This window comes from Pygocentrus nattereri, chromosome 4 (genome assembly GCF_015220715.1).
Source record: "Pygocentrus nattereri isolate fPygNat1 chromosome 4, fPygNat1.pri, whole genome shotgun sequence".
Taxonomy (NCBI): domain Eukaryota; kingdom Metazoa; phylum Chordata; class Actinopteri; order Characiformes; family Serrasalmidae; genus Pygocentrus; species Pygocentrus nattereri.
Window position 1 is genome coordinate 18,644,743 of NC_051214.1, and position 16,034 is coordinate 18,660,776.

The following is a 16,034-nucleotide window of genomic DNA, read 5'->3' on the forward strand; positions in this document are numbered from 1 at the left end:
CTATACAGTAAGTGGAGCTGATCAAATTTATAATGAGCGCAAAAATAAGGAGGTGATGATGTTATGTCTGATCAGTGTGTGTGTATATATAGACGTCTGGTTCCTATCACCACCACTGTAAACAATTCTGGCTGTGTAAATTTCTCTAGAACAAAGCACTTCACACCAAACCGCTCTGAACGACTTTGTTGACATCTTAACTGTTATGTAGAGATTTTGAGAACACGGTCTTGTGGAGTTCTCATTTAATAACCTCAGGTTTTTCACATTAAGTTGAAGCCCCTTCACTGAAACGCTTTCTGCAGTACAGCAACGCTGCGTCCGTCCGTCTACACCACGCCAACAGTGTGTTGAAGCATTGTAGGAGCAGGTGTGGTTGTTGTGACATCGGAGCAGCACCAGAGGAAACATCTGAGGAAAACTCAGAGACAATCATTCAGATCTGAGACTTCGGCCGGGTAAGTAACGTTGAACCGTGTTAGCTGCAGAAGAGCGCAGCCTCCAGTACTACAGACCCGCAACACGGTCCAAACTCTGTACTCTGTCGTGTCGTGTTACTCAAGACTTTGTTGATTAGCGTCGTAGAAAGCCTTTATGTTGGACTACAAACAGTGACAAGAAGATAAGAAGTATATAAATAGCATTTTTATACAAAATTAGCCACGTAGCCGTCTCGTTCGCCATCACTCGTCTCAGCAATAGAGCTACACACCGAGATGCTGCGCTGTGTGTTATTCTCTATGCGAGGCGATACGTCTGCGCGTCCGCCATGTTGGAGCGGTCAAGCTCCACTTGTGAACAGAATCACTTATAGTGAGATACGAAGAGTCTCAGGATTAAATCAGCCACGACTTCATTATCACTCACTCTTTTTTCATCTAATCTGTTTTATTATAATCCTCAGACACTGATTAATCTGGGCTGCATGGATGGTAGCTTTTATTTCTTTAATAAACTATGGTGATAATTATCCGTCCGGACCTGCAGGAAAGTATTCCGTCAGTACCTGATGTGATTTTTGCCCTCCGGTAAAAACACAATCAGCAAATCCATCAATGGGTGAATCACTTCTAATCTACATAAACAGAAGGACGAAGCGAAAGTCTTGTTTCCTATTCGCCAGTTTCTTTTTTCCCATTCCCGCGGAGCCCCGCTGGTGACCTTCCATATAAATAAAAATAACGCGTGGCCACGACTTAGTAAGGTAAGGCATGGGAATGAGATGATTAAGTTGTGGCCATGACTTAATAAATCTCATTCCCACCCCTTGCTAAGTTGTGGCCACGCCTTAGGATCTCGTTCCCACACGTTAATAAGTCTTGGTCGCGCATTATTTTTATACAGGATGTCACCAATGGGGCTCCATACGTTCCACCATAAGTGGTGCAGCAGTCACTTTCTGGTGCCTGAAGCTGCACCATTTAAGGTGGAACAGGAAAATTCGTACAGAAAGCCGGCTGATGCACCATTTAAGCTGGCAAGTAAGAACCAAAGTTCAGCTTTGTGTAATAAGGTGCTAATGTTCATCTATTATGAATATCTAAGGGGTGTAAGGACTATTAAATGAAAGAAGCTTAATATAAAACTAGAGGAAGAACAATCGCATCAACAGGATCTCTGGGCCTCATTAACCACACGACCACATCTACACAAACATCACACAGACAATAAACATCACACAGACATAAGTGTGGATCACTGCGTTCCCTCCGTTATATAATCCCATCCCACTTTCTGAGAGCAATATTCCTGAAATAGTGTAATTTGGGACAGTATCTTTATTAAAGCTGCCGTTCTGTAATGGTACTGAATGCAGTCTAGCAGCGATGTTGACCGCCCCAAGATGGCGGCGCCTTTGACGTGTCTGGCTGGACCCAACGACGTCAAATGTGAGCGCCTCGTCGTTGTTTTGGTTTGGTAGCTAAAGCTAGCTCACGTCCCAGTTGTTGATCAGGACTGCGCTTAATCCGCTGAAGACGGTCCCAGTAGGGTTGAGATTAAGCGATGGGACTATTGGATGCTTTCTGAGGAAGACTGATTTCTATGTTTCGACACCCGAACATAAGCTATGCGGGTCCAGCTGCAGCCGCGAAGTAAGCTCTGCTGTGTTAGCATGGCGGATAACGTGCGCTCTTCATTCTTTTCTCGTTTAATCGTGTTTAATTTAGACCAGTGTTCAGCGTCTCGCCTCTCGTTCGTCCTTCCGCCAAAGTGGAATGGAATGCTTCCAATGGAAGCTCCAATCCCAGTGCTCGACACGGAGTAGAAGCGCTGACCTACATGTGTCCGGTTCTGTAGGAGTAGCTGCTCTTAGGGTCGAGTTCCCTGTTTAAACTACGTTTTCACTGCATTAGAACCGTGGACCTGGTCTCCTGGTCTCCTGGTCTCTTTGTTCACAAGGGTTAGGAGAGAGTTATTTCACCATAAATGTGAGAATGGTGAAAATATTTGATGTCTGTGGGCTGACTGACCAAAACTTTTCGTCCTCTCTTGTAGTTTCTGTAGTTTTTTAAAGAAGTAAAATATTTAGCGTTATTGATAATCCTAAAAACTAATTTCATTTCTTAAATGATTTTTACTGCACAGCAGCCTAAATTTGTGGCTGTAATGGAAGTTAGTCATGAGCGTCACCCCATTAAGCTCTGTTTCGCTCTTTTTACTGTCTGTAGCATATCACTCTATGTATTGCATTTCGTAATGGTCTTGATATATTGTAATGGTCTTGATGGTAACCCAGTTGGTAAAGTGCTTAGTGCTTCCTGAGATCCTTCTCTTTCTTTTTTTCTTTTTCGCAGTCAATCCATGTTTGTCCGTCCCCTGAGCGTAGTGGGCTCTGCTCAGACTGCTGTTAGTGTATGGAGACCCTGGCATCAGCCCAGGTGTTCATGGTTGATCGGTCAGTCGTACCAGCAACATCCCCAGCGCCACACCACCAGTAAAAAGCACTCCACCTTCAGCTGGAACGAGTGGAGGCGTCCCGGAGTATTACCCAACGCCGCTCACCGAGGCGGTTTTCATCTCTCTGCTGGGCGAATGGACCGCCCTGATAAAGAACCTCCTCTTAAAAGGAGGAAAAGCACTGAAGATAAGGGCACAGGTGAACAGGTGAAGTTGCAGCACAGCTGTAGGCGCTCGGCTCCGAGAGAAAGCAGGGAGGCGAGTCCACCATGGCTGAGGAACGTCATCGGTGTACCACTCACTCCTGGGAAATTCCCACCAAGCCCAGAGAGTAAAGCAGGTAAAGGCGCAGTGATTTTAGAACAACACTTGTTTCAACTCTGAGTTGCCAGTTTGTTAGGTACGCTTGCTTTACCTGCACTCGTTGGCTGTTTTATCAAGTGTACCTGCACACATAGGTCACTGTCAACGACAAAAACAGATCCCCGTAGGACCGCCACTGACCAGATATTTGGGTGGTTGGGCCATTCTTAGTACACCTGCAGAGTGGTGACATGTTGATGTGTGTTGCTCAGGTTCAGGTGTACCAGGCACAGCAGCACTGCTGGTGTTTTTAATGGAGATGTATCAGAACTAAATTAGAATTTTTGTTTTGCAATTTAGTTTCTCTAGAATTATATATTCTCATACTGAGGAAACCATTAGATGTCTGAACTCTTTGTTATACCAGTGGGCAGTCAGGAGGCTGTGCCTTATGTTTTGGTCAGAGGTTCTTGTTTGTTTAGTCCAGAGAAGAATAGAAAGACCTCTGCAGATAAAGGCCACCACACACTGGAGGAAAAACAGATAGCAGACAGTACAAAGCCAGTGGAGAACAGTAACTGAGTAAATATAATTGGTTTCTGTACTTAAGTATTTTTTTGTGTATCTGTACTGAAGTTTTTCTGGGCGACTTTTTGCTTTCAATCCACTACATTTCAAAGTCAAATATCTGACTTTTTCCTCCACTACATTTTGAGAAATCTGTCGTTCCTTTTGGTTTTTGTGTGTATAAAAACGTAACATGTCAAAACGAAAGAAGCGCAAAGCAAGAGCACCAATCAGGGCACAGCGGTCACTTTGTTTAGAGCTTGTTTTGACCTGTTGGTCATACCGACCCAGTGCAGCACACGGTTCAACGTCAGCACAGCAGCGTAAAATTTTGGGAGAGTCTGTTCAACATAAATGATGAACTAACCTAACTTTGTGTAAATAGAGCACAATATAGAAATATGTCCACATATGCAGTCGTGACTGACGCGGCTTTTTTCTGAATTTCTACAAACACCATTTCATTTTATAGTAAATTAGTTTGGGCTGGTTTATGTTTATGAACAGAGACCTACAGATCAATATAGTAAAGGAACTCATTTGTGATCCTGAGTTTAAAGCCAGTTTTTATTAAATTTAAACTTGGAACGAAGTTGCATGAAGTTAATTGACATTTTAGTACTTTTACTTTTGATACTTCAGTACGTTTGAGGGTAAATACTTTTGTACTTTTACCCAAGTGGACGTCTAAAGGGAGGAACTTCTAATTTTACTGGAGTAACCTTTTGGGGGGGGTGGGGGGGGGTCTCTACTTTAACTGTACAAAGCACAGCTATACAACAAAGGTAGTGTTGCAGAAAAGCACTGTTTACGCGGAGTCCCTAAGGAACCGTGGTTTAAAAAAAAAAAGTTAATGTTAAAAGTTAATAACATTGTGTTCCCTCGCAAATAAAATGCATTCCCTTGCGAATGCTTTGAATTACAATGAAAACGATTTGCATTCACTTGTAAAAGCTGAGCTCAGACATGAAGCAGCTCATTGAATTTTTCATTGATCTTGGATTGAAATATAAAGACTTATATTATAAAGTCAAACATGATTATATTATTATTGAGCACAAACTGAAACTGAGGTCGAATGTCCTCGTACAGTAAAAGCTACTTTTACAGACACTGCAGAGAACAACAGTTGAATAAACTCAGCTCAGGCTGGCGAAGCTGGGAAAACGGCTTGTGCGGTCGGGGGGTGGGGGGTTAGGTTTATAATCAGTCTGTCGAATTTAGTGATGTTACTCAGGACGAAAACAGACGTTTTACCATTTGTCTACCTTAAAGACGTGATTGGTATCCTTCTTGGAGTAAGCAGCATTTCGTATACTGTTGTGGTCGGAGTTTAAATAGAATACAGTAATAGAAACTGGTCTGCAGCAGCCTGTAGTCCACAAGATTTAACCACCATTTACATGATCGCAAATATAACGATAATCAGTATGGGATATCAAATTTCACATGACTATATACACTCACCAGCCACTTTATTAGGTACACATTGCTAGTAAAAGGTTGGGCCCCCTTTTGCCTTCAGAACTGCCTTAATTCTTCGTGGCAAACTTTCAACAAGGTGTTAACGTTCCTCAGAGATTTTGGTTGGTGATTTGAGTTACTGTTGCCTTTCTATCATCTGGAACCAGTCTGCCCATTCTCCTCTGACCTCTCACATCAACAAGGCATTTTCGTCCACACAACTGCCGCTCGCTGGATATTTTCTCTTTCTCGGGCCATTCTCTGTAAACCCTAGAGATAGTTGTGTGTGAAAATCCCAGTAGATCAGCAGTTTCTGAAATACTCAGACCAGCCCGTCTGGCACCAACAACCACGCCACGTTCAAAGTCACTTAAATCACCTTTCTTCCCCATTCTGATGCTCAGTTTGCACTTCAGCAAGTTGTCCTTACCACCTCTACATGCCTAAATGCACTGAGTTGCAGCCATGTGATTGGCTGATTAGCTATTTGTGTAAACAAGCAATTGTACCTAATAAAGTGGCTGGCAACCAACACCAAAAAATCCTAAACATTTCTGGTGAGCCATTTTTCCATCATGGATAAATATCATACATCGGTCACATTTAGGTGTTTTTCATGTTTAATTTTTGCAAATATTGTCACAAACAATAATGATTTGGATTTAAAGTTATTTATTTGATTAAATGCCCAAGCAGGTTTTTTTGGTTGTTTTTAAAGGGCTTCCAGCCCCCACAAGCAGCATCGCCACAGCCCACTGGTTAAAAACCACTGACACAACTTCGAGCTAGGTCTGTCTAACAGAGTGGGCAGTAAGTGCAACACAAGACTAGTGCAACACACATCACCCACCCAATTAATACCTGGTCAGTAGTGGTCAAATGGTTGTCCCTCTCCATTGAATAGTGGTATGCAACAGTGGATTAGCTCCAGTCAATAATTATAAACCTGAAAGTGCACATTATATTATAGGGACAGAGTAGGTGCACCTAATAAACTGTACATAAAAACTAACTTTTTATTTACCCGTACAGAGCTGAAGAGACAGTGGGAGGACATCTCTGTTCTCTATGACTGCGAGCCTCAAACAGACGGCAGCTTGCGTGAGAAGACCTTTGATTTCTCTGTGATGTCCTACAATATCCTTTCCCAAGAGCTGCTCCTTAGCAATGCCTACCTTTACAAACACTGTAACCCACACATACTGGAGTGGAGACACAGGTTCACCAATATAATCAAAGAGCTGGAACAACACAGTGCAGATGTAAGTAATTTCCTTCATGGTGTGGTGTGCAAGTTGGTTGAATGAACAGTGAAATAATCATAAATATACCAGACACCTGACATGAGAGGATGTTTTGACAGACTTGGCTGGTGGTATAGAGGCAATAGTGAATTGTACACTGTAATTATGAAGTCTGTGCTTGTTTTAAATTTGCCTTTGACTCTGTTTATTCTCTGCAAATTCACACGATGTGTAATGAGACATTTTGGAGGTGGGCACTTTGTGAGCTGCATATACAGATGAAGCCTTTGTCTGTACAGATACATTTTTTTGTGGTGTATGAGTATAATAGACCACTGTAGTGCGTCATTCTGTAGTCCTCGTTATGCCCATGTTAGGAACTCCAGGTCTGAGCTCCTTTCTCTATGGGCCAGAATGAATAGGGTTTTCATAAAATTGTCTCTGTCGTCCCCTGTGGTAAATAAAATCTTCAGAACCCGATACGTCCTGTGAACATTCTCCTCCCGAACACCACTGGATCCTCTGAATTACGAGGTCATTAAAGAGCTGTAATACTAATATTACTACATGCGAGCTGAAGCTACTGCGCATCAATTTGATGTCACTAAGCTTCACGAAGCTCAGGCTGGCTGAGCCGCTGCTCTGACAAGCTGGGCTACCTTATCGAAATGTTCTACTGTAGCTTATTTACAGGTAAACCCCTAAATAAAACCTCTTGGTGGGATATTCTGATAGGTTAAAACTCCTGATCAAAAATACTCCCAGCTTTTAAACTACGAGGCTGAATTCAGCTTCTTTTTTGCAGCTTCTTGTTTGAATGTTCCTGTTCCTTAAATGGTGCAGCGGCTGTGAGCAGGCATCACAAACAGCAGACTAGACAAAATACCGACCTGCCGGTGTTAAACAGCAAAATGTTAATGTCACTCAGCTGTTCAGCGTAAAGAGAGAAACCTCCTCATATCAGGCCTTTCAACCCTCCATGAAGCTGAAGCTTCTTTTCCGCCGGCTGCCTGTTCGAATTTCCCCATTCCATCTTAAATGGCGTGGCAGTTCAGAACGTGACCACGATGGCTCTTAAGGTGGAATGGTAAAAGTCGAAAGCTGGCAGAAAAATGTAACCAGCATTAAAATGAAAAAGTAGGATATTCTGAGAGCCGAAATCAGTTCATCAGGGGGTGACGACCTGATTAAGGAGGCTGCCAATCAAATGACATTAACTCAGTGCGCAGTAGCTTTAGCTCACATGTATCAATATTCATATTTCAACTCTTTAACGACCTCGTAATTCAGAGGATCCAGTGGTGTTTGAGAGGAGAATGTACACAGGGCAGAACGTGTTGGCTTCTGAGCATTCGTATTTAACCCAGGGGGCGCTAGAGGTGATTTCTCAAACCCTATTCATTCTGCTCCACAGACAAATGAAGCTTAGACCCGGAGTCTATAAATCAATAACGAGGCACGAGAGGCTTCTCCTTTCCCTGGGATAAAATCACTGTAACACACGGCCTCAAGTGCCGTAATGCTTTTATAAAGGGCAGTTTTTCAGAAAAAAATTTGTTACTATTAATAATAACAAACAAGTGTTCCGCCAAGAAGTGTAGTTCCCTTACAATATGGTAAGCAGCCATGGACCGCTGAATGAAGAGAACGTTCAGCCGTCTGTTGCTGTGCACTGTAGTCATTTCATGAATTTGTAAAGTTTTTGTCGTATAACAATGACCATTTGATGTCACAGCACTGTTTAATGCAGAAACCTTTGTCACTGTTTAGCACTGTTTGCTCACCAAATTATTTAGCACCAATCCAGCGGCGCCCTCTTCTCACACTGGGGCTGAATCTCAAACGGCTCCCTGTTCCCTACATAGTGCACTACATAGGAGTTTATACTGGATCTTGCTGCTGAACAGTGCAAAACACAGCTAAGAAACAGTCGTTTGTGATTCGGACATGTCCACACTTAATACATGATGCACTGTTTTGGCTGTAGAGGCTAGAACTTATGACGTTCCATAGCTAGAGCACTGTTAAGGGAGAACAGAGCCATTTGGGATTCGGCCTAGGCTTGACGCAACTTCTGACTGAAACAGGGACATTTGAAGTGTGTGAGACGTTCAGGTGATATTTTTAGATGTTTATTCTGCAGTTTTACAGTAAATCATGCCGTCAGTGCTTTAATTCAAGCCTGTGATATTAATGATGGAGCTGTTTAGGCTGTTGGCTTTAGAGTCAAAGTTTATTCGCTTAACAGCACAAGGGTTTTTAATGCCGTGGCGCAGCGATACAGAGTTCTGTCACTGTGAGGTGGTATGAATCTTTGTCAAGTACGAGTAACAAAACGTCAATTTTGAAAGCAGATTTTGTGTTTTCTGAACAAGATGTTACGTTGCAGCTCTGTGTGCTGTGTGTTTGTGTGGTCGGTGATTCTCGATTGTGCTGAAGTACCTTTGTGTCCGTAGATTATGTGTCTTCAAGAGGTGCAAGAAGATCACTATCAAAGGCAGATCAAGCCAAGGCTGGAGTCTCTGGGTACATGACATTTCTTGACCACGTAATGATGTTATTGTGTTCTTTAATGGAGAATTGTGCACAAAAATGCCTTGAATTAGAGTTCACAAGACTGTGACGTTAGAAAAAAAAAGTGAAATGTTATGAATATAAAAAATGATGGGTTTCCGAATGCTCATATAATTTTGTGCTATATAAAATCTCAATCATTTTCACTTGCCATTATTTTTATATAATTGATAAAATGCACTAAATAATGTGTCCTTGGTTAAATATTTAATATTGAGTAGAATTTAATACTTGGCAAGATGTTTTGGAGTAGCTCAGTAGAGGGCACTGCAGGCCTTCGCTGCATGCTTCAGTATGTCTTTATGTAAAGTGGTGGTGTTCCCCTTCAGAAGATTGGAATCAACTAATAGAATAAATGTATAACATGATTCTGAAGTGTTAGTCCTGCAGAACTAAGAGGTTTAAAATAAGTTCATATTTTCTAAGTGATGAAAAAGTCACCAAATTATGCAAATGATAATCACGATATATTATTTATTATGTATTAACTTTATATATATTTACACAGATCAGGTACAACATTATGAGCACCTCCTTGTTTTTACGCTCATTTTCCATTTTCTCAGCTCCACTTACTGTATAGGTGAACTTTATAGTTCTACAGTTACAGACTGTAGTCCATCTGTTTCTCTGATACTTTGTTACCCCCTTTTACCCTGTTCTTCAGTGGTCAGGACCCCCATGGACCCTCACAGAGCAGGTACCATTTAGGTGGTGGATCATTTAGGTGGTGGATCATTCTCAGCTCTGCAGTAACTCTGACATGGTGGTGGTGTGTTAGTGTGTGTTGCGCTGGTATGAGTGGATCAGACACAGCAGCTGCTGGAGTTTTTAAACACCTCATTGTCGCTGCTGGACTGAGACTAGTCCACCAACCAAAAATATCCATAAATAACCAGCCAACAGCGTCCTGTGGGGTCCTGACCACTGAAGAACAGTGGGCTAACTGTATGCACAGAAACAGATGGACTACAGTCTGTAACTGTAGAGCTACAAAGTGCACCTATATAGTAAGTGCAGCTGATAAAATGGCCACTTTATTAGTTACACCTTGTTACTGTTCCCTTTCTATCATCTCGAACTAGTCTGCCCATTCTCCTACGACCTCTCACATCAACAAGGCATTTTCGTCCACACAACTGCTGCTCGCTGGATATTTTCTCTTTCTCTGACCATTCTCTGTAAACTCTAGAGAGGGTTGTGTGTGAAAATCCCAGTAGATCAGCAGTTTCTGAAATACTCAGACCAGCCCGTCTGACACCGACAACCACGCCACATTCAAATTCACTTAAATCACCTTTCTTCCCCATTCTGATGCTCGGTTTGCACTTCAGCAAGTTGTCTTGACCACCTCTACATGCCTAAATGCACTGCGTTGCAGCCATGTGATTGGCTGATTAGCTGTTTGTATTAACAAGCAATTGAACATTTATTTACAATTACCTAATAAAGTGGCAGTTGAGTGTATATATTATAATTAAAATAAACAATACTTTCTGCTGTTGTTTCCCCTCCCCCCAGGCTACCACTGCGAGTACAAAAGGCGAACAGGCCGAAAGCCTGACGGCTGTGCGGTGGTCTTCAAACGTGACCGCTTCTCCCTACTGTCCTGTCACACTATAGAATATTTCAGGCGAGGAATTCCTCTGCTGGACCGAGACAACGTAGGTCTGATTCTTCTGCTCCAGCCTGTGGAGCCCTCGGGCTCGGCCTGTAGTGTCTGTGTGGCCAATACGCACCTGTTGTACAACCCCAGGCGTGGAGACATCAAGCTTGCCCAGCTGGCCATGCTGCTAGCAGAGATTAACCGTGTGGCCGAGCGAGCTGACGGCAGCACCTGTCCCGTGTTGCTGTGTGGTGACTTTAACTCGGTGCCTTGGTCTCCCCTCTACAGCTTCATTAAAGAAAGCCAGCTGGAGTACGTGGGAATGCCCATCGGGAAGGTGAGGAACGCCAGAAAATGCAAGCTTTTGGACAACATTGCTGTTGTCCAAACTAGAGTTGTATGCAAAAATTAGGGCATCCCTAGTAACAGTGGTGGACAAAGAACACAAACCATGTACTAGAGTTAAAGTAGATACCCAAGGTAAAATATTACTCCAGTAAAAGTAGAAGTTCCTCCCTTTAGACCTCCACCTGTAATGTCCTGTTGTTACAAAAATGATAAGACTCGCTTCATGAACTCATTTTAGGTGAAAATCCTCCAGTGTCTCTCTTGGTAAACCAGTCTTTTAATAGAACGTCATTAATTAGTGACGCTGACGTCTATTAAAATGATCATAAGCACAAAACACTGAAGGTAAACAGTTTCCATCAGGGAGAACCGAGTGGCGCTGAAATCGCTTTTTACAAACAAGCAAAGTTTCAGTTTAAGATTTATTTACAACTTAATTCCAAGTTTAATAAAAACTGGCTTTAAACTCAGGATCACAAATGAGTTCCTTTACTATATTGATCTGTAGGTCTCTGTTCATAAACAGAAACCAGCCCAAACTAATTTACTATAAAATGAAATGGTGTTTGTATAAATTCAGAAAAAAGCCGCGTCAGTCACGACTGCATATGTGGACATATTTCTATATTGTGCTCTATTTACACAAAGTTAGGGTAGTTCATCATTTATGTTGAACAGACTCTCCCAAAGTTTTACACTGCTGTGCTGACGTTGAACCCTGTGCTGCACTGGGTCGGTATGACAAACAGGTCAAAACAAGCTCTAAACAAAGTGACCGCTGTGCCCTGATTGGTGCTCTTGCTTTGTGCTTCTTTCGTTTTGACATGTTACATTTTTATACACACAGAAACCAAAAGGAACGACAGATTTCTCAAAATGTAGCGGAGGAAAAAGTCAGATATTAAACTTTGAAATGTAGTGGAGTGAAAGTAAAAAGTCGCCCAGAAAAACTTCAGTACAGATACACAAAAAAATACTTAAGTACAGAAACCAATTATATTTACTCAGTTACTGTTCTCCACTGGCTTTGTACTGTCTGCTATCTGTTTTTCCTCCAGTGTGTGGTGGCCTTTACACAGATACACGAATAAACTACTTAAGCACAGAAACCAATTAAATTTACTTAGTTCTCGTCCACCACTGCATAGTAATGACATGTTTTGACACTTCTGCACAATTACTGTCTATTAGATGAGCTAACATATTGGGTGAAAAATATAAAACAAAATTATTCATATAAATAAATAAATAAAGTAAATAAAAACTATGCTCTAAAATTTGCAGAAAAACATACTTACGTTTGTTCCCTGTTGAAGAGGTTAATTTACTTTGACTTCATCAATTTTTTTTCTCTCTCAAAAGATTGTAGACACTTTTCTTTGTCGACAATATTTCTTCTTAAATCAGTGGCATTAATAGATTAATAGTTTGTCCGTCTTTGCTGCAATAACAGCCTCTATTCTTCTGGAAAGGCATTACACTAGATGTTGGCATATTGCTGGAAGAAATGTACAGCCAACATAACTAACAAAAATGAACATATGTTCTTTAGTTAAATATTATTTATTCAGTTTTTTTTTATTCAGTTAAATATCGTGTGCACTGCAAAAGTGTGATAGTTAAGTGTTTAATAGATAGAAAAGTGTTTAAAATAGAGGATTTCTAGCATAATATCCATCTAAAAACCTGTTAATCTAATATTAATATTACTAATATTGTAGAGCACGTGATTTCTGTTGTCACATGAATTTCTTATTACATAATTGTTTTTGTATTTGTTAATTTTTTCCTCCTGCGTTTTCTGCTATCATTAGCTTGATAGCATTACTGGTGATGCCTCAGCCCTTGTTGACATTTTTCTGTCTTTTTCTTCAATTTCCATTTTCTTTCCCTTCCTGTTGTAGGTGTCAGGACAAGAAGAAAGCTCTAGAGGGCAGCGTATTCTCACTGCACCCATTTGGCCCCCAAGCCTTGGCATTTCTCAAAAGTGCCAGTACGAACACCAGCCTAAAGGTGATCATCAGTATCGTCTCTGATTCTGTCATAAGTTGGTAGAATGTCCTGGTAAATTAGGGGCAGTTTTGGGCATGGAGGTTAGGGAGCCAGCCTTGTGACTGGAAGGTCACCGGTTCGATCCCCAGAGCCGACAGTACGTGACTGAAGTGCCCTTGAACAAGACACCTAACCCCCAACTGCTCCCTGACTGCTGTGGATAGGGCTGCTCACTGCCCCCTAGTGTGTGTGCACTCACTAGTGTGTATGTGTTGTTTCACTGCACACTGATGGGTTTGATTGCGGAGGTGAAATTTCCCTGTTGTGGGACCAATAAGGGTCTCTTAATCTTAGAATAATGGGTCTTAAAATAATACACTAACTTGCACTTTTTTCTGCCTCCCCTGCACAGAAGCTCAGGTGAAGGAGCAAGAAGCTTCGTTAAACGGGTAAATTCAAGTTCTGCTGAAGTATCAAGTTCACAGTATTGTTGCGTTTGAAGAATCACTTAGGATTTGGAGTTTATCCCTCTTCATGTCAGCCTTTTGTGAAACGGACTTGATAGTGCAGCTTCAGAGTCAGGATAATAGGAATGGGCTGCTCACAGTGCCTTGTGCAAAGTCTGCTGACTCCTTTAAGCTGAAGGCTGCTTTCTTCACACTGCTGACGTTGCCTCCAGTACAGATACAGAGAATGACTTATTCTCTTTGCTGTTTTCTAGTGTGGACAAAGCCAGAATTGAGCATGGTCTGAAGCTCACGTCGGCGTACTCGCACAGATTAAAAGGGAGCAGGCGGCCTGAAATCACCACCTGCCATTCACGGTCGGCCATTACCGTCGATTATATCTTTTATTCTGCCTCTCCGGACGGGTCTGTACAAACAGGTAAGGTTTTTCCCTAGAATTACATGACAGCAGAACTGTTAGAAAAAGCTTCTGAATACAAATGTTGTCCAGTTATTTGTTGGTTATAATTACTACTATTATTTTATCAGTAGAGGTCGGTATTTGAGGTGGATTAGTTTTACCAGAGGACGGTCTATAACATAATCGACCGAGTTGATTTGTAGGGCATTAAAAACGTGTGTAATTGATTAGCCACATTTACAGTGCAAGACTTTTGCAAGATAATGAGGTACACTGAAGCAAAGCCAGCTTGATCATGACCCTTATGTTCGTTTTAACGTGAACATTATATGTTGCAGTCATTTTAGGTTTATAGCATTTGCTTATATATTCATAAACATACAGTTAGAGTGTCTCAGTATAAAGAAACTGCGACATGCATGTTGTCATGTTGACTGCACATGGGGTTTAGTTGCATCTGATTGGTTTAAATCATTTGTAGTAAGTTCACAAGCTCAGTGTTATTCAGTTAATTTCTCCATTTAAAACACATTTTGGCCATTTTAAAATTGTATTCTTGGAAATTGCGATTTGGATATAAAAACTACATTTTCAGCTATAATTCTCAGTCATTTCTAACAGGACTGGTATCACTGAGTCAGGTTCACTGAATTATAGGAGGTTATTCACAATGTCAGTACTGTGAAATGTTACAGATTCATTCTAGGTTAAAATTGTGCAGCTCTTCAGTAGAACATGTCTAGGTAAAAATAATGCAGCTCTAATACTGATACTCTTAATATTGGCTTAGTACTACATAGAGTTTTATCACTTAGGACTCCAGCTAAGTGCATTGATTGGCACACGTTTGTCACCAGATACGTTTTCTGCTCAGTAAAGGCCTTTTTGCAAGGCCAAATGGACATTCTGTGCTTCAGGGCTGTCAAGGGAGCTTTAACAGTGGGGGTCCTGTAGCCATGTGACCCTCAGTTCAGCAGCTTTGCTGCAGTGTCTGCTGCAGCACATCCCATTGCAGTGCACATCCACGTCTGTCTGCTGGTAACCATGGCACTGTCTTTTTGCTCCTAGATTGCAGCGTGCCAGCGGCGCGAGGTCTGCAGCTGCTGGCCAGGCTGGCCCTGGTCGGCGAGGCAGAGCTTAAAGAGGTCAACGGCCTGCCCAATGAGATCAACTCCTCTGACCACCTGCCACTCATCGCCCAATTCCGGCTGCACTCATGAGCCAAACACATCGTCCCTCTCAATTAGCACGATGGAACCTTTTAATTAACATAGTTTACAGCTGAACATGATGATGACCGATGTAACACCTGCAATAAAGTGGACACAGGACGGTTGATTTTTTAAAAAAAACTAAGAAAAACGAGATTTGACTCACATTCCTTCATTTGCATGAACTGGTGGACTCGGATGGTTTTCTTAGACGTTGTCGAGTCGTCTCCTCTTGTCCATTTTCCCCTCTGAAGTTTGAAGGATGATCTCCATTGGAAGTCAAAGAAAAGGTGCAGTGCACAGTGAACTGTGCATTAAAGAGGTTTGAGATGTCTTGTTTTTTAATGATTGTATTTTTATGAATTTTATTTGAAGTAAAGTGTGGGTTTCTCATTTGGAAGCCTTGTGTTTATGGATACATTTATACTGCTGTCTTGGGATTGTCATTTATCACACATTTGAAAAAAAAAAATTTAAAGTTTTAAAGACTAAAATAAACGTAAAATATTTGTAAACATTTTATCCTCTTATTCTCCAGGGTATATTTGGGTTTTCTGGCTTCTGAATTTTCGTGACCAAATCGTAAGGCAAATTATTCAGTAACTGCATGAAATAAATGTAAATTTTTATTTATTTTTTGTTAATGTTCCACTCACATTAACAGAGCATGTGTTTTGAAGAGACGCCGTCTGTTTATAGTTTATAGCCCAGATTTGGGGGAAAACGGGTCGACTTTCAGTAGAAAAACAAACTGAGTTCAGCTTCTTTTATTATAAGGGTTTAAAATGACATCACCGTCTATTTGACTGGAGAGAAGAGCTACAGCCTCACACGACGCCCAGCTTCTGATTGTAGCTTATGAAATATGAACGTTATGAAGAACATGACCAAGTGTGTTTTGGAACCACCGGTGGTCCCGCGGAGTTTAAGAGGTTAATGCGACATCAGAAATGATGAAGC

General features: G+C 41.5%; 1 protein-coding gene across 2 annotated transcripts; it reads left to right on the forward strand.

Annotated features, from left to right (window-relative positions):
- The first annotated feature begins 312 nt into the window (after positions 1-312).
- Positions 313-15,589, forward strand: angel2 (angel homolog 2 (Drosophila)). Of its 2 annotated transcripts, none has more exons than XM_017701050.2 (9): positions 313-458; positions 2,796-3,238; positions 6,265-6,494; positions 8,933-9,002; positions 10,572-10,993; positions 12,909-13,017; positions 13,409-13,445; positions 13,718-13,881; positions 14,932-15,589. In XM_017701050.2, exons 2-9 carry the CDS (start codon positions 2,803-2,805, stop codon positions 15,081-15,083), a joined length of 1,620 nt encoding a protein of 539 aa, XP_017556539.2. In that variant the 5' UTR covers positions 313-458; positions 2,796-2,802; the 3' UTR covers positions 15,084-15,589. The 2 variants fall into 2 exon arrangements, with proteins under 2 accessions (XP_017556539.2, XP_017556538.2); XM_017701049.2 differs by lacking the exon at positions 313-458 and adding an exon at positions 1,886-2,093.
- Positions 15,590-16,034: the final 445 nt, after the last annotated feature.